Source organism: Festucalex cinctus, chromosome 6 (assembly GCF_051991245.1).
Source record: "Festucalex cinctus isolate MCC-2025b chromosome 6, RoL_Fcin_1.0, whole genome shotgun sequence".
In the NCBI taxonomy this organism is placed as follows: Eukaryota; Metazoa; Chordata; class Actinopteri; order Syngnathiformes; family Syngnathidae; genus Festucalex; species Festucalex cinctus.
Window position 1 is genome coordinate 28859071 of NC_135416.1, and position 20000 is coordinate 28879070.

Genomic DNA, 20000 nt, shown 5'->3' on the forward strand with positions numbered 1-20000 from the left:
TATGAGATATTTTGTAAAGATGCTGAATAAACTACGCCTCACATCTAAAGATAAATAGGCTTGGGCTCACTCCAACTGACAAGACAGCGTCCGTTGAGCTTGTTACACTCACAGGGGTTTCAGAGTGCCCATGGACACCTCTTGGTGCTCGGTGAGAACGGCTAACTGAGTGCGTTCTTTCAAAGCCAGGCACGGGTGGTTGTGGTGAGACACAGTCCAAATAGTTCCTCCACGCTACATTCTGCCCCTTAAAAACTCCAGTGTATTTCTATTGGGTAGTTTTGACATGGATGTTTCTACTGCGCGGTCTAACAACTATGGCCCAGTCTACCCTCTATTTTTTTTTTTCTTCTTTCAAAGTAAACTATCTTCAGTTGCATAAACATTCCACAGCTCAGGAAGGATCTAATCTTGGTCCGCAGGTCGTCACTCAACCACAAACAAAGCTCTTTTGAAGCCGCTGAACAGGTCACATAGGAATTTAAGCGTCTGCAAAAAGAGTTTGTTTTAGCCAGAACTCCTGGGGTCCGAGAGACTCCTTTAATGACCAAGGAGATACAGCCAACTGATCACAGGAATGTTTATGACATTTGCAGCGGCAAAGCAAAGACGCTGACTTCTGTCCTTCCGCTGACGTCATACACGATTCGGCCTCTGGGAGCGTGCCAAAGGCCAGATTTTGCGCGGGTAATTTAAAAATAAGGAAATACTATTTTAATATGTTTTGACTCGACGAGCCGCTCATTTTGTCGTGTATATTATATCGTTCTAAACAACATATTAAAAAATGTCATGAGCTGTTCCATACACTTTGATCAATCACTACATTGTAATTTAAAGGGGTTTCTTGACTTTAACCACTATATCACCAATACCTGTCCTGTGAAATTGGAGCGACCAGTGGAGCATACCAGTTGATCCCAACCTCACAGTGAGCATCCAAGTATATTAACACCTAAAAAACACACATCAGTATATTTATTTAGTCAAAGAAAAATAAATGAAACCAGAAACCATTTATCATTTACTATGATAGTTCTAAAATGTCAAATGTTGCTAAACTCATAGTCATGAGAAATATTTATGATGGATTTTTAACAGTGAAATATACCTGTCCCTTTGTGGCCTGCGTGGCTCCAATACTTCGTGCCTGGATGAGACCCTCTCTCTTCGCATTTCTGTAAAGTTTCACCAGACCAGTCCACTGCTTGATGTACATCTCCAAACGTTCCTTCAAATGGACTTCACAAAGAAGGATCAAAAACAGATGGAGGGTGTGAGAATCTTATTGGCCATTTTGAGGTAGTTTCACAGACATACATATACGTATATACACACATATATATATATATATATATATATATATACACACACACACCCACACACGCACACCCCCCCCCCCCCCCCACACACACACATACATACACATACATATATATATACATACATATACATATATATACACATATGCATATATATATATATATATATATACATATATATATATATACATATATATATACTGTAACGATTATCGGCCGGTTGTAACTTTTTGCAACCTCAGTTCCAAAGGAATTGAACTCCTGTGGCCTGAACATGCCACTGTGGGGGGTGGGGAGGACAAGAACATCCCCCACAAACAGCCACACATGCTCTGACTGACACGCGCACGCGCACACACACACAAATCAGAACAGTAAAAGCCTTCTTAGAAACTTGACTTTCTTATTTTGCAACAGAACAATGAATTATGAAATGTTATGTTTGCCATTGGTGAAATGTTGACTCCATGAAATGTCATGAAAATGTTCCATTGCAGTGGCAGATTCTCCACTAAACTTTCATGTGAATGCACGTTTTAACAGTGTAAGCTAGGTAACATTTCATTTGAGGTATTCAATTGTACGTGTTGCATTGGTTGAATTCTGACCTTAGAATCTTAACACACATGGGATCCAGATTCAATCTGATTAGTCTACCAAAAACCTCCCCCAGCTGGTAACTTTCCACTGTGGTCTCACCAGACCCCTGGTGTGGAGGCCGCCGCCCTCCCAATTTAAAAGCACGCTCCCTGCGTGCTGCTCTCTCTCTTCTTCGCTGCTCTTTGGCTCCCGCTCTCTTCACTGCTCCTTGGCTCCTCTTGGCTCTTTCCTGGTCTCCATCAGCGTGGCTGCCAGACAAAGGGCTAGCCCAGCTAGCTTAACCTCCAGCACACGGCAACGCACAGAAGCCATCGCGTGTAGCGACAGGCGCAGCGAAACACGCTGCTTTTAGTCCCTGCAAAGGCTCAACGGATGGTGCTTTTCCCAAGCACCGAGACCTCAACCAAGAGGGCCTCTTCCCAGCCAGCAGGTTGACCCCGTGATGCTCAGTTGGCCAGCCGGACGACCTGTCTCTCCCTCTCCTGAACTGAAGCTTCTCCATTCTATCTTCAAACGGGCTTGGCAAGTCTCCATCCAGGGTCCTGCTTCTCAGACCAACCCCATCTGTAAGTGCAACTGCAGGCCTTCGCCAGATTACAAATTGGTGCAAACTAGGTTGATTGTGGGTCCCATGTTGGGTTGATTTAAGAAATCCATCACCTTGGTTAAGACCGTTTCTCTTTTCTTCTTTTCTTCTCCTTTGATTATTTTTATTATTTTAGTTCTCGTTTCATTTCCTATCATAGTAGTTAGTTTTGCTTCTTTAAATTCTAAGTAGATTATCCCACCTAGGTTAGAGAATAAACGTGCACAAAACTCAAAACCTGGTTTACTGTGTATGTGTTTCATCAATTTATAGTGACCTCTAAGCTGAACAAAGAACTCACAAAATTGTGGTAAGGGCACAACCTTAATTTTAATGACTGATTCAACGAGGTTCTCATCTGTTATCCTGAGAAAATTATCAAAAAGAGATGTGGTGCTCCGCAGGCAAGCTCAACTTAATTTAAATATTAAGTTTGAGTCTCCTTCAATTAATGAGCCAATTGATTATTAATTTAATAATTAACAATTATTGATTTAATAATTAATTGGACCGATTTCTCTTACATAATGGTGCCCCGTGTGAGGCCAATTTACGTTACATATTTTGTGAAACACACACGTAACAATCCAAAAACAGCTTAGTGCAGCGTGTTCTTCTGGGAAAATTTCAGCTCGTTTCCATAGCAACCTAACTAAAACTTTATGCCAGAGCCAATCCGCTGTATAAAAGCAGTGTATTTGAAGTGCTTAATAACAGTCTAACGACTAGTTATTGAGAAGAGAATGAATTTGTCGACTATGTGAATGTTACACACACAAAAGTGGAAGAGTAACGATCACATTTTTTTTATTGCATGCAAAACTTTTTTTGGCCTGGGAATGTTTTTTCTAACTCGTCACGAATTCTGATTGGGTTAAAAATACATTCTAATCCTCACGTGGCGCGATCAGCTTAGCTACCTGATTACGTTACAAGCCTTTAGGCTGAGGAAATAGTCTAGTGCACGAAATTCTGCATTCAGACCACCATTTGAGTCACAGCACACTTCTCAAGGTGTTAAGTTGACTCCCTTTTGTTGGGTTAGCGTAAAGCACATGGTGCTAAAACTGCTAGCCTTTTGTGTAAAACACACGTGTTAAGATCCGCCATCTCTGTAGGCGTATCCTTAACTTAACTGGGATTCAGGTAACCACCCCTTGAAACCAGTCGACCAATAAACTAATTTGAGGGGCGGGCCCAACAGCCAGACTTCCAAGTCGCTCCTCATTTGACTGTGGACTCCAAGAGGATCACATCTCACCACGTGACCCCCCACTGAGAGCCCAGTCTCTGCCAAATTGTAGCATTGAAACACTAGTAATATAGTTTGCTTAAATTGTTGTAATTAGATGTCCATCTGATTAACACTTAAAGTCTACTGTTTGCTTAATATTCATATTGCTACACGGCCAGCTGCCAAACTACAGCCAATATAGTTGACTCCTGCCTTCTACCAACTCACGTGTGAAGAGGGACACATCGCAGCCCCCTCCCCCCGTGAACCTACTGTCTGCCTTCTTCAACATCGCATTCAAAGCACTTTATAATTTAAATAATCAAGTTACCGTGATTTGAAACTAATCGAGGGATTTAAATTACTACTGTACCGTCCTAATCTATGATTTTTTTTACTAGATTTAAGACAATTTAACATCACGTGTCTTCGCCACTCTTAAACGTTACATTATAATATCTTCCCTACTCCTGTTTCACCAAGTGTTAACACTGAGTTTAGGGTTAATATTTTTGTACGTTTTGCACTTTTTAATCTTCATTAATTCCGTCATGTTTAATGAATTAACACCGTCTTACAGTAAGTAGTAGTTTCCCTTTCCCCTCGACGCGAGTCCTTACAGGATACTAGCATCGCGATATAAACCCATGGGAATTAAAACGTTTCCGTGGTTTCCGCTCCTTGATTTATTTAAATTATAATTATTAGTGTCTTCTTAATAATTCAGCGTCAGTGCCGCGCATAACAATCCGCGCGATTATCCGTAAGGAGTGAATTTAACGTGTTTGACAGATTGATAGCTGGCGACACACGCACGGTTAACTTTTGGTGACGTAGCCATTCATTAATAAAGTTACGTTAGCTGCGTCTTGCTAACAACTTTGCTTGCCAAGTGCTACGATTTTAAAACTTGTGCAAGGTATTTAAACGCTCGTTTTAAGACACATTCTGTGTCACTTACGAGCGACGGAGTTGTTTTGTCTATGCGGTAAAGTCATAAAACTTTATTGATCGAACAAAAAGTACGACTCCTATACTACACACAGGAGCCTCATTGCGTTTTAAACGCCGACGGCGTCCTCCTGTGGCTATTCACGGTACCGCAGTCGAGGAACTTTTACCAACAAAATTAAAACGCTTGATAACTTTAATTATTGACTTACCAAAGAGTTTGTTTAAATAATTAACCACCATTTTCAAGTAGTTAAAGGGACACTTTACTTATTGATCCATTTTTAGCAGCAAAAAGTTGCTACTTTTTCAATAATTAATTTGGTGACGTGATTATTTTTTTATGTACATTTAATAACTTTTAAACCATTGTTAAAATGAATCGAACGCCGGCATGTTTGTTACACGTGACTAAATAACCCGGATGTTTACATCACTAGTGTGTAAACGCTACACTATGGAAGCACTATGCAACGCAGCCGTGCATCTAGCGTCAAACCCGGAAGGATTAAACCTTATCGCTTCGAGCCAACACGACAAAATAACACTACCGAAGGAAAGTCTGCCTTGGATGTGAAAGTTGTGGCGCCAGATGGTCTTTTCGGGCACAAAATAAACTTTGACGAACGAGTGAATCAGGCGGGGGGTGAGTGGTGCTCGTGCGGGAGCTGCAGGAATGGACAATCCGCTAATGAATGTGTGCTGTCTGGAAATGAAAGAACTCGAGGATCGGTTCCTTGCGGACAATCTCAACTGCATCCTGGAACATCAGACATTCAACATGGCAATACTAAATAGACATTCTCAGGATAGCTTTGGTTGCGATGAAAGATGTGAAGAAGAAAAGTCTTGGAGGAGCAAATATCCAACAGGTAAAGTGACACACAGTACGAGCAATGCAAAACGTGTGGAACTGACGAAATATTTCAGGAAAAAGAAAAAATAGTAAAATTAAATGTATCGTCGTTACAGCACCCAACCTCCCCTAGCTGTTTTTTTTTTCTTTTTTGCGTAGCGTCCCACTGCGGTCAGGCCAGCCGCCACTCGAAAAGACGAAGTCAAGCCAGCCGCCCCAACGATTGTTAATACTGTGCATTACGGTAACGTGCCGACGTGCCCCTGCGTTGGCCACCTTCAAATGAATTATGAAATAAAACAGTCCGTGCAGTATAATAACCAATGCCCCCCCACCCCCGAAACATGCCTACCTTTCGCTTTAAATTTGCTTCGCTTCTCCGAGATCTTTCAGTGGCCGTAGTTAGACCTCGATTTGTGCCGGCTGTTGTGAGAGTGAAGGCTCCGTGTTGCTAGCAGTTGCGGCTCCTCCATCGGCTTGATTATTTCCCACGTCTGGTTCTTTAAAGATACTCGGTACTGCGTTGGGCTTTAGTATTAGGCGTGTGGCGTACCCCATCTCAAATTGTAACATATATTCGAAGTCCTCATGCCTGAAATGTTCGCTGCGCGCACGCCTGCTTGTCCTTCGGGAGGTTGACAGCACTTAGCAAACAAACCATTGTCTACTCAAGTAGCTTTTTTTTTTTTTTTTTTTTTTTTTTGGGGGGGGGGGGGGGGTCTCGCGGGTTTTTCCTTGCCGACGCCTTGCAAAATTTTGCAATACAGTAAGGCATAACTGACGTTTGTGTCTTCCTCGTTGTTATGTCTGCGTGAACTACTGTTCCCCAAGCGAGTATACACACTAGTGACGTCACCACTTGGGGGCGTTGCAACACGGAAGTACTTCTATGTTGAAAAAAGTTAAATAAATCAATATAGGAGTGTATTCTTCAGCTCTTATGCATGTTTCGTAGCTATACTAACTATTTACTGCCAATCAAGCCATACATGTAAAATTAAAGGAGCCTTCCTTTAATTTTGTTTTAATTAAAAGCAACACTCAACCAGTAGTGTATAGCTTTTGTCGTTGAATTAAACGTGTTTACCCAATTTTTAGGCACTTTTGGAAACCTCAATTGAATTAAATGTCATTTTAATTTAATGTGACTGTCTTCAGTGGACTTTTGTTTCCTAAAACCTGTAACCTCAAATGTATGCTGTGGTTAATAGTAATTTAGCAGACTAAATTGCTTAAGACAACACTTTGTTGAGGGTTCTCAATTATTTAGTGCATTGCCATTTAAAATAATTGGTAACATATTTGGATACCATCCTTTAATCTGTGCCTTAATAATTTTGGTAAAACATTTTGAATCAACTAATTGAGCCCAAAAAGCTAATCTTTAAGCATTTTCAGCATTGTCTAATTGGCTAACAATTCGTCCTTCCAAATTGAGTAAAGTGAGCTTACGCATATCTTTGATATCATAACGCTACTTTTAACCATGGATGCTTTGCAAAATGCCCTTGCGACCGTGACTAACAATCTCATTCCAGGCTATGCCAACGCGACAGCCAGCGCTAGCGCAGAGATTCTTGACACCAACATTGCGCAACTCGTTTGCGACGCTCAACAAGGATCGTTAACCCACGAAGATATGGCACAAATCCTCAGCCGACTAATGGTGAATTTAGTGGCTAGGTGGAAATTGAGTGACCATAAGCTTGAACAAGTGAAAAGCGTTCTGACAGCAGAACAGCAAATTCACGCCCAAGTTAGCAGCAAGCTAACCGAGTTGGAAGCATGGTTGCATGAATCTGACCGCGTGGACTTGGGAAACCAAGTTACAAAATTGACACAGGAACTCAAAGTGAGTACACGAACTGCCCGCACGCATGAACAAAATTGGCATAATGCCACATCTGAAATTCGTGAGCTAAAAGAATGCATTGCAGAACTATCAAATCAGCACACTGAAGCCCATTGGATTGATCTCCAAACTGAGCGTGAATTTGACAAGTACTTGCTAGCTCTCGCGAATGATGAAATTGCGGAATTAACTCAAAAGATTAGACTTTTGAAAAATGAACGCATTGAAGGAAAAAGGCAGACGTTTCGTTTGAAATCTGAGTTGATGGCAATGGAAGAAAAACTCGGGCGATTGCAGCATCCATCCTTCAACACTGGCCGGGATGACGAGTCATCCCATGCTGAACCGAAATTACAGCAAGTCCCACAAGGTAACACCAGGTGTCCATTGACGCCGTCCCAAACCACTGCTTTGGAGGTCCCCGTTCAGGACCTGTCTCAGGTGAACTCTCCTTTGCATTTTGATCCACTTGTGGTGCACGCACCTGTTCCTTTTTCAGACGCTGCCACGTTGTCTGATGTGCTGCAGACTTGCTCTGCAAATCTTGGACCTGTTTCTCAGCCACCTGTGCCACTTCCGGTTCCTACTCGCTCCATGGCAAGCACGTCTCCAAGTGCTGCTCAACACACACAGGGGCCCCCTCCCTCTGCAGTGTCACTGAGAGGAGCAAGCTCACCTGGCTCTGTGCTTCCACCAAGAAGCACAGTTCTTGTTTCGGCACCCCCGCTAGGCTCCACGCCTTCTTGTGGGTCTCCAGTTGCTGCCAACCTTCCTTCTCCTGCTCAACAAGCAGATGCTTCTTCACCTCATCATGTGGCGCAACCAGGCATGTCTACAAAAGAGTTAGACACGATTGCCAAGCACATTCAGAAATTTCAGCCAAAACAAGATTGCTCTGATAACACTTCTGTGTACCTCAAAGACCTTGATTTTCATTTGAGGAGATTCCCACAGGCAACAACGGAAGACAAGATTTACCTCATGAAATTGACGTCCACTCGAGAAGTAAGTGATTGGATCGACCGCCAGCCGATCCACATCTTGAATGATTATCGAGCACTGTGTCACGCATTGTCTCGTAAATTTGATGGCCCAGTATCAGCAATGAGCTTTCTTGCTGCCTGGTCAGTAAAACAAGGCCGAAAGGAATCACCCAGCCTGTATTATAGTCGCCTGCGCAAGGCATACTTTGGGCATCGTAACGAACCCAACATGGAAGAACAGGTAGAATTCAAAACACTCTTTCTGAACAACCTCCACCCAAACACAAGCCGCCTCTTGGGCGTGACAACTTGTCCTCGCACGCTAAGTAGCCTAGAGCTACGTGAACTTGCATCCAAGGCCTTTGTGTTTTTACGCGAAAACGCTGCTAAATCAGTGGAATCCTCTGTTTACCATGTTGCAGGTGATTCAGACGAAGTCGAACGACAGTCCGAATCACAGCAAAGCGACGATGACATCGCCGCTTCCCCATCAAATCCTGCACAACGGCCTCAAAATGGTTCTCATCAGAAGCACCAGTACGGCCGCAGTGCACCTGCGCGGTTGAGTCATAGCTCCAGCCGTGGTTGTGAACGGGAGAAACCCTTTGCGAAAACGAAACCTTGCAAAAAGAAACCTCCCCGCACAAATAGTCCTCAGGAGCCCCCATCCACGTCAGGTGACTCCTCAATTGACAGCAACATCTGGACAAAAGTTCTTGATGGGCTGCGCAAATTGTCCAACGACAGTCAGCCGACAGCCATCAATGAGCCAGAGGTGTCGGACAACACCGTTCTTGCAGTCCAGCTGGATCCAGCAACTTCTTTGCCTTCTGCCAGTGCACCTGTTACCGAGTCGAATCAACCATTCAAACAGCTCTTAGGTAACCTCAAGATTAAAGGTGCATCGCGTAAGTTCTATTTGAGGACGACGCTTGAACAAACATTAGACTATGACGCTTTGGTTGATCCTGGCGCTGACATTACAGTAATGTCCAACACGCTCTTCAACCAACTTCAAGCCATACTGAAGAACAGTGGCCGGATACTCCGCCTCAACCACTGCTCATTGGAGATCGGTGCATTTGCACTGACTAACACCCATCTGGACTCCATAGCAACGTTACACTGGACGATTGGACCACACAAATTGGTCCACCCTGTGTACGTGTCTGCTGTGGAATCAGTCCCGCTCCTCATTGGTCAAGATCTGCTGGGCCGCTTCAAGCCCCTGATAGATTACGACCGACGTAAAATCTGGTCACAGGTGCGGCAGCCTCTGCCAGCAGCACCGCTGACCAAAACTGCCAATTGTTATGCGGTAAGCCTAACAGAGCCTTCTTATGAACCTGTTCTGGGTGTACAAAACTCACACCAGGACTCTCACCCAGCTCAAGGGGGGACCATGCCTGTTGTCCCCGAGATGCCCTCAAGAGGTCACCTTTGCAACACCAGCTCTCCCCTCGGCCAAGTTGAACATCCCACTCAGGGTGTGCAACTCTGCCACCTAACGGAATGCGACTTGGATTACACCTCTGAGCTACGCATGACACAAATTGAGGCCATTGTCCTCACTTTTGAAGCAAACCATTCAGCTTCACCGCGGACTTTGAACTTGAAATCGCACTTGAAATTGTCATCGAACAACCCAAACAACACAGTGGTTGCTCTTTGCAATCTGCTTGGCGCGTTGTGCCTATTTCTGAGCAATTTGTTACCCACCCTGCCCACCCTTGCAATGCAGATGGTGCGCGCCACTTTACTGCCATTCACTGCCCCCGCTTTCGCGCGTGCAGTACTTCTTTTGGGCCACACGTTGTCAGCCTTTGTGCTCAACAATACTTATCTGATTTCAATGAACTTGCAGTCCATTGTTCTTCTCTTGCTTTTGCTCATTGTGTGGCTCACCGCCGCCGCGTGCCTTCCTCGTTCGCCTGTCGACGGCTCACCTGTTCATGCCAAGACATTCGCTTTTGGTGGTCACCTTTTGCTTCCTGTCATGGGCTTTCTTCTTGCTCCTCCCTGGACCGCACATCTCTGCCGTTCGTGGCTCCACGTAGCCGAAGGGGGGGTCATGACATCATACGCCCATGACATGACACATAGCTGTCAAAGGGAGGTCATCACAACAGGACTGGACCAGCCAATCAGGTCCAACCTCCATGACCTCACTTCCTTGGTTACAATTGAGGGATGAACCTCACCCATCTTTGTTGACCATCATCAGCAGGTACAAGATACACCTGTGATTGTTCCTGTGGTTCATCCACAAGATGACTTGGAGCTTTTAGCTCCCACCCATCAGGCACCTATGGATGCATTTGCCTTTCCAACTGATGCAGGACCCAAACGGTCCCTTTCCAAACAGTGGTTTCAGACACCCTGGCGCCTAATGGCAAACCCATTTTTGCTGCTGTTGTGTATGACTGCGCTAATGACATATTTAAAGTGGCTAGGGCCAAACCTAACCGCCATATCGCCATTGAATAGCCAATTAAATTTGTGCTTCACCCATTCGCACACCCGCACTCATACTTATGACACCATGTGCATAAACAAACATCCTAGAAAGTGTACAGTGACTCAAATGAACTTCAGCAGACTCCCCAAACGACTAAAGCAATTGGTAAGAAATGTGCTTTAGGCTACTGCTTTTCTTAGCTTCTTATTTAAAATAAGAACCTTAATTGTTAACGCTGTTAGTCCAAACACCGTTAACTTGAAAATGGCGAAACACGCGAGTCACGACCGAGATTCCTTTTACCTAACAACGCGTAGCAAACAAATTACCAATCTACCGTCTCCCGACAAAACAACCAAAAGGACTACGCTAGTCCTCAATCTGCCTAGCATCACGCTAAGCTGAACCAAACTAACCACAAGACTTTGTTTCTTCCCGGTGTCCCAACCAGAGCACGCTCACACGCAAGGTGTGACCGCGCTGAGACTTGACATGCTGCACTAATCTGTTTGATACATCAACAGCTCAGTTGTAAGAACGTCTTCTCGGCCTGCATGCTCCCTTAATACAGCTTTCTTTTGCCCTAGAAAGACCCAAAGTCATAGTAAGAACCGAAAGTGCCCCCTTTCAGTCACATTGACATGACATTCCTACACAGGCCTCTAGACAACTATTGGACTTCTATTTTTCACTCTCGTGTTCTTCTCCTGTTGCGTCTGTTACTTTCCCCTTCCACTCTATACACGACACGTAGTGTAGACCTAGAGGGAAAGATAACATCATAGCAAACTGCCGAGTCTAGCTTTAGCAAAGGGAGGGGAGGGGTGGGTTTGCACCAACTTTGTACTCTGGTAACTGCATTGTTGTGCTTCACCTGTCCACCTGCCGATGCCACGTCTAGAAGTGCCGACCGAAACGTTCTGTCGAAGAACGTTTCCATCGCCAAAAGGAGGATCTGTAACGATTATCGGCCGGTTGTAACTTTTTGCAACCTCAGTTCCAAAGGAATTGAACTCCTGTGGCCTGAACATGCCACTGTGGGGGGTGGGGAGGACAAGAACATCCCCCACAAACAGCCACACATGCTCTGACTGACGCGCACGCGCACACACACACAAATCAGAACAGTAAAAGCCTTCTTAGAAACTTGACTTTCTTATTTTGCAACAGAACAATGAATTATGAAATGTTATGTTTGCCATTGGTGAAATGTTGACTCCATGAAATGTCATGAAAATGTTCCATTGCAGTGGCAGATTCTCCACTAAACTTTCATGTGTATGCACGTTTTAACAGTGTAAGCTAGGTAACATTTCTTTTGAGGTATTCAATTGTACGTGTTGCATTGGTTGAATTCTGACCTTAGAATCTTAACACACATGGGATCCAGATTCAATCTGATGAGTCTACCAAAAACCTCCCCCAGCTGGTAACTTTCCACTGTGGTCTCACCAGACCCCTGGTGTGGAGGCCGCCGCCCTCCCGATTTAAAAGCACGCTCCCTGCGTGCTGCTCTCTCTCTTCTTCGCTGCTCTTTGGCTCCCGCTCTCTTCACTGCTCCTTGGCTCCTCTTGGCTCTTTCCTGGTCTCCATCGGCGTGGCTGCCAGACAAAGGGCTAGCCCAGCTAGCTTAACCTCCAGCACACGGCAACGCACAGAAGCCATCGCGTGTAGCGACAGGCGCAGCGAAACACGCTGCTTTTAGTCCCTGCAAAGGCTCAACGGATGGTGCTTTTCCCAAGCACCGAGGCCTCAACCAAGAGGGCCTCTTCCCAGCCAGCAGGTTGACCCCGTGACGCTCAGTTGGCCAGCCGGACGACCTGTCTCTCCCTCTCCTGAACTGAACCTTCTCCATTCTATCTTCAAACGGGCTTGGCAAGTCTCCATCCAGGGTCCTGCTTCTCAGACCAACCCCATCTGTAAGTGCAACTGCAGGCCTTCGCCAGATTACAAATTGGTGCAAACTAGGTTGATTGTGGGTCCCATGTTGGGTTGATTTAAGAAATCCATCACCTTGGTTAAGACCGTTTCTCTTTTCTTCTTTTCTTCTCCTTTGATTATTTTTATTATTTTAGTTCTCGTTTCATTTCCTATCATAGTAGTTAGTTTTGCTTCTTTAAATTCTAAGTAGATTATCCCACCTAGGTTAGAGAATAAACGTGCACAAAACTCAAAACCTGGTTTACTGTGTATGTGTTTCATCAATTTATAGTGACCTCTAAGCTGAACAAAGAACTCACAAAATTGTAATAAGGGCACAACCTTCATTTTAATGACTGATTCAACGAGGTTCTCATCTGTTATCCTGAGAAAATTATCAAAAAGAGATGTGGTGCTCCGCAGGCAAGCTCAACTTAATTTAAATATTAAGTTTGAGTCTCCTTCAATTAATGAGCCAATTGATTATTAATTTAATAACAATTATTGATTTAATAATTAATTGGACCGAATTCCCTTACAATACATATATATATATACATATATATATATATATATATATATATATATACATATATATATATATACACATATATATATACATATATATATATACATATATATATATACACATATATATATACATATGTATATACATACACATATATATACATATATATACACATATATACATACTAAGGGTGTCACGATTTCGATTTTTTATCGAAATCGATCGAAATTACGTCACGATTTCGAGCATCGAAATAGAAGAGAGGACACACGATTCGATGCCCCCCCCCCCCGCGCCCGCCGCCACCGCTGCCACCGCCACCTCCCAGGAAAGCAAATGAGACGCAGCCATTCAGCTACTAGCTAACGGCACTTGTTAGCTGACTTCTCCTGCAGTCATGATGGCAAGCGCGGACAGACACAGCAATGGTGCTTCAAGCCGCTCCCGCTTCTCTCGTCACCAGTTTGGAAACATTTTGCGTTCCCGGTGAGTTATGTCGACAACGTTCACGTTGTCGATAAAAAGACCACAGTTGCAAGATATGCTATGTGCGCGTACTGTACTCGGCCACGGTGTTACGCCCGGCTCGTCAAGGGGAAGGGAAGTAACACAATAACAGAAAATATAGAGTAGATAAACACGGGTCGACTTTAACATCTGAGTAGTTTTAATTGAAATTTCAGGCAGGGGTTTGACAATTATCATATATTACATAAATTTACACAAAAATAATATGGAAATTGCATCACCTATATGTAGCCGATCTTTTGAAATAAGATTTACTGTACAATGAATAGAACCAATGATCATAGACTAGCCTTAGCCTACAGAAGCATATGCCTCTGTGTTATAAAGTGGGGGAGCGGAAAAAAAAAAAAAAAAAAAATCGAAAAAAAAATCGAATCGTGACCCCAAAATCGAAATTTAAATCGAATCGTGGAGTTGGCGAATCGTGACACCCCTAATACATACATATACATATACATATATATACATATATAAATACACATATATATATACACATATACTTATATATATATATATATATATATATGCACATATACATATACATATACACATATATATACATTATTTTTTTTAAGTATCTTTATTGACAGACTCAAGTCCATTAAGAACAAACAAATAATACAACAACATACAAAAAACACACTTATATAAGAACACACATAAAAAATAGCCCTTGGTTTAAAAAACATACAGTTCATGTATCCAGTATTTCCAGAACAATGAAGTGTATCTAGAATCACTTAAAAAAGGATCATTTATCGGTTTTATAATTCCGTTACCGGATCCATTGATTCGACACATAAATTTATATATAAAATTCCTTAACAGTGCATGAAATGTTGGAACATTTGAGGCAACAAACAAGAAACTTGCACTCTCCCACCTAGGGTATTTTAACAGAATTCTTAAAGCATCATTATATGCAACCTTGATCTTATTCATTATCCCTTTTCTATAGTTGTGCCATAGATGTGGGGAATATAATGGAGTACAGTAGGCTTTAAAGAGTTCAATTTTAACATCATCAGAACAGTAACTAAATTTGCGCGCAAGCATATTTGCTTGGGCATATAACTTTCTGCACTGTCTCAGTACATCATCATCATCACTTAAGTCATCCCTCAACACATGGCCCAAATATTTTACCTTTGTTACAACTTCTTGTTTAGACAAACAGAAAGATGGAAATATCAGCTTTTGATCCGCCTTAGATTTAATCATCATTACCACAGTTTTAATAGGGTTATAATGGATGTCATATTGCACCCCATAATCAGCACATACTTTAAGTAGTTGCTGTAAAATCAGCACTCTGAACACAGTTAAAAAGCTTACTCTAATACTTTCGCCATAACTCCACAATATTTTTATCTCCAGAAATCCCATCAATATTAGCCGACTGCGGTATTTTACTGTTGTTAATTCTTTTAACTTCTTTCCAGAAAGCGATACTGTCTTTCTGCCCAAGGTTTCCTGCCATAGAGTTTGCTCTCAACATCTGTTCATTCTTCTTAATAAAGCGCAGCGCATACTTAAACTTCGCATTTGCTTCTTTCTTCTTCTCAAATTCTGGTCCGTATCTTATTTTACCAGCCAATACCCATTTTTGAGTGGCATCTTTAGCCTCTGAATATAGATCAGACACATGCACACTCCAACCAGGCATGATTCTATGCTTCTTCTTCTCAATAATAAGGGGATTACTATCATTAAGGAGGCCTGTCACTATTGTTTCATACATGTTGAGCACAGTCATGAAATGTTCCTGTTTCTTACAGTTTATATCATCACATAGGATAGCTTCACATGGGATGTCAACATCACAAAGAGTTATATCAGTTCGACAATTATACTGCCAAAGATCAAAATCTGATTGTTTTCCCCAGTCTAGCTTTCTACATGTACCATTATTGCAAACAGGCAATTCAGGTAAACACTCTAGATCAAGTGTCATAGAAACTGGAATATGATCTGCAATAGCTAAACTATATAAGATCTCAGCTGCCACCAAGCAGTTGTGTGCATCAGCTGTGCATATACAGTGATCCAGCCAAGATGTTGTATGCCAAGCTTCACTAATATATGTATAGCTATCAGCTGGTAAGATTTTTTCACTTGAGAGCATAAGCTTATCATTTCCACAAAACTCCTTCAAATGTCGGTCAAACAAGGAGTGAACATCTGATATATCAGCATTCATATCACCCATTACAAAGATACTCGTGTATTCACTATCTTTTATAAAAGAACTAATAAAAGCGAGCCTATTAAGATATTCACTTTCATTCTGGTAAGATTCATAAGGTGTATAAACATTTAAAACAAAAAAAGTATTCCTATCATGTGTAACTTGAACTGCAATGGCCCAGTCAACCGCAAGCCGAATTACAGAAATTAATGGGTCTAGTTTCTTATGCCAAAAAATGGCTATCCCACCAGGTATTCTGCCACGCACAATACCCAAACTCAAATCAGTTGAGGACTCCCCTGCCCCATAGAAGTCACTGTGCACAGTGTTGAGTTTGTCCAGATCTTGTACAGATAGCATAGTCTCTTGTATACATAGAATATCAAAACTCTCAAAGAGTGTGTCAATAACAATACGCCGTGCTTTGTCAGCAGCCCCTTGTCCAGTAAGCAGTCCACGAGAATTGTATGACACAACTTTCATCATTCATTCAACATCCACTTGCACACTTACCCCTCCTTGCAAAGGGGGCGCAGTGGCCATAATCGGCCCGAGGGCGGTCGCTCTACGTGGTTCATAATACCTCCGAACCAGAGCCCCTTCGAGCCATAATTCAGGATTATACATTTCATTGATGTCCTGACATTCTGCAGTAACTTTGAAACAGCCATATCGGCTACGTGCACAATCGATTTTTAGGCAGGTCACATCCCTGTTAAGTTTTGACTTAAGATACTCTGACAGCGTCTCTGCATCCAAATCTGAACAGAATTTCGTGGCAAAAACACTCACTATTTTAGTCTTTACGACTTTTATAGTACTTACAGCGCCAGTGCCGATTATCGAAATAGATCCAGCTTTCTTTCGTCCAGCGGCAGAAACAGGCATTCCCAGCGCTGTATTCGCCAGTTTCTGCCGAGGCCGTCCTTTCTTGACAACTTTACTCCACCCAGGAGAGCCGGTGGTGGGAACAAACCCAGCTGAGTCATTTTTCATTGACGTTCCGCTAATACCGAGGCCGGTAGATTTCGCCCCGGTACGATTCACAGGCGTCAGATCAGAAAAGCTTGCGGACAATCGCCGCTCCGTGGCGCATAATTCCACGTCAGAGTCCAGTGCACCAGCTTCCACTTGTTTTACACCTTCGGACTCGACGCACTCGTCATCCCGCCACGCCGGTGCCACTGCCACTGCGCCGCCACTGCCATCGCCGTCCGGAACACCAGCACCAGTCACCGCACCACTCGTCAGGGCCTCCAGCGCAGACACTCGGCAGCTCACTTCCGCAACACCCGTCCGAACCTGCTCACAGACATCAGCCTGCAGCGAGGTGACGTGTTTCAGCGCACCCAGCTCAGCACTCAGGTGCTCCATTCTCCGTAGCAAACAGGAAACATCCAGGCTGGCAAATGATATCGGCGGTAGATCGTCAAGATAGTGACAAACAAATCTAGGGATATCCTCCCCACATTCGTTCAACACACTGAGACAGAGATTTATATTGTTGGCGTCTTTATTTTGCCCTTTATGTCCAACGCATCGTTGCGTAGTCCTAGGGCAAAGTTCAAACAACACTTTCTTAGAGGCTTCAATCGCCTTGGTGTCGAACGTGTTTATCGCCAACAGGACGATCTCTTCCTGATTTAAAGTCCTCATTTTTGTAACGAGAAAAGTGAGAAGTTCATCCTCCACAACTGTCTTGCCATCAGTTGTCCTGTATATCACAGGTTTTAATCTCGAGCGTTTCAATGCAGGAGTTGTAGCGCTCCCTCCTGCAGCGTCCGCCATTTTGTCTTTGTCAGTCAGTAGAGAAGGTATACATATATACATATATATATATATATACATATATACATATATATATATATATATATATATATATATATATATATATATATATATATATATATATACATACATATACATACATATATACATATACATACATATATACATATACATACATATACATATATATACATATACATACATATATACAAATACATATACATACATATACACATATACATACATATACACATATACATATACATACATATATACATACATATACACATACATATATACATACATATACACATACATATATACATACATATACATACATATATATATATACATACATATACATACATATATACATATATATATATATATACAGATACATACATATATACATACATATATATATACATATACATAAATATACATATATATAAATATATACACAGATACATATATATACATATACATATATATATATATATATACATATATATACATATACATATATATACATATACATATATATACATATATACACATACATATATACATATATACATATATATACACATATATACATATATACACATATATACATATATACACATATAGATATACATATATACATATATATACATATATATACATATACATATATATACATATATATACATATACATATACATACATATATACATATACATATACATACATGTACATATATATACATATACATACATATACATATACATACATATACATATATATACATATACATATATATACATATATTGACATATACATATATATACATATATACATATATATATACATACATATATATACATATATACATATTTCCATACATATATACATATATACATATTTCCATACATATATATACATATATACATATTTCCATACATATATATACATATATATATATATATATATATATATATATATATATATATATATATAAATACACGTATATAAGATGAAATAGGGCTGGACTCTCATCAAATGTGTGAAATTTTGAGAAGACAGGATCAAGTTAAAGCAGCTTATTTGTCATGAAAAATCATCAGACTTTGCGGCACCGTAATGGTCCTGTGGTGAAAAGTTACAATATTCGGTGTGGGGCATGATCAACAACTTAAGGTTTTTCTGACCAATTTTCAACTGGATCCCTTCAACGGGCTGGGCACGGTATACAAAATCTTAAGGTATGTCATTTATTGTCACCATTAGGTGGCACTACATATGTAACCAAATATTATCATATACAGTTAGAACCAAAAAATATTTGGACAGTGACACTATTTTCATGATTTGGTCTCTGTATTCCATCACATTGGATTTAAACTGAAACAACTACAATGGAATTGAAGTGCAGACTTTAAGCTTTAATTAGATGTTAAATAAGAGGTTGAACAGAAATATATGATTAAGCATGTAGGAATTGTAGCTATTTCTATGCAAATGCTCCTTATTCCTGGGGATCAAAATTAATTGAACAAATAAACATAACGTAAAGTAAAATGGTACTTTTCAATATTTTGTTGCAAATCCTTTGCAGGCAATGACTGCCTGAAGTCTGGAACCCATGGACATCACCAAACGCTGCGTTTCCTCCTTTGTGATGCTTTGCTAGGCCTTTACTGCAGCTGTCTTCAGTTGTTGTATCTTTCGGCCTTAGGTTTTGCCGTGAGAAAGTGAAATGCATGCTCGATTGGTCAGAGATCGAGTCATTAACTCGACTTTGAAGAATATTCCACATCTTTGCTTTAAAAACTCCTGGGTTGCTTTTGCACTATGTTTTGGATCATTGTCCATTGCTACTATGAAGCACCGTCCAATCAACTTTGTTTATTTGGCTGAATCGGAGCAGAAATTATATCCCTATACACTTCAGAATTCATTGGGCTGCTTCTGTCTTTTGCCACATCATCAAAAAACACGTGACCAAGTGCCATTGAAAGCCAAGCATGCCCATGCCATCACACTAACACCACCATGTTTACAAAAGATGTGGTGTGCTTTGGCTCATGAGCTGTTAAAATTCTTCTCCAAACTTTCTTCTTCTCATCATTCTAGTACAGGTTGATCTTAGTCTCATTGGTCCAAAGAATGCTGTTCCAGACCTTTTTGAGGCTGATGAATAGTTTGTGCCTTGTGGTGAATCCT

General features: G+C 41.5%; 1 protein-coding gene across 8 annotated transcripts in view; it reads right to left on the reverse strand.

Annotated features, from left to right (window-relative positions):
- galnt7 (UDP-N-acetyl-alpha-D-galactosamine: polypeptide N-acetylgalactosaminyltransferase 7) overlaps window positions 1–20000 on the reverse strand; it is a 246524-nt gene that overhangs the window by 149052 nt on the left and 77472 nt on the right. For all 8 annotated transcript variants that reach the window (XR_013284129.1, XR_013284130.1, XR_013284131.1 and 5 more), the window contains exons 5-6: window positions 1112–1242; window positions 876–955 (exon numbers count right to left, since the gene is read on the reverse strand). Coding sequence is in view for 5 of the 8 variants with exons in the window: in XM_077525661.1 (XP_077381787.1) it covers window positions 876–955; window positions 1112–1242 (211 nt within the window). In the remaining 3 variants the exon portion in view is untranslated. The remainder of the gene's footprint in view (window positions 1–875; window positions 956–1111; window positions 1243–20000) is intronic.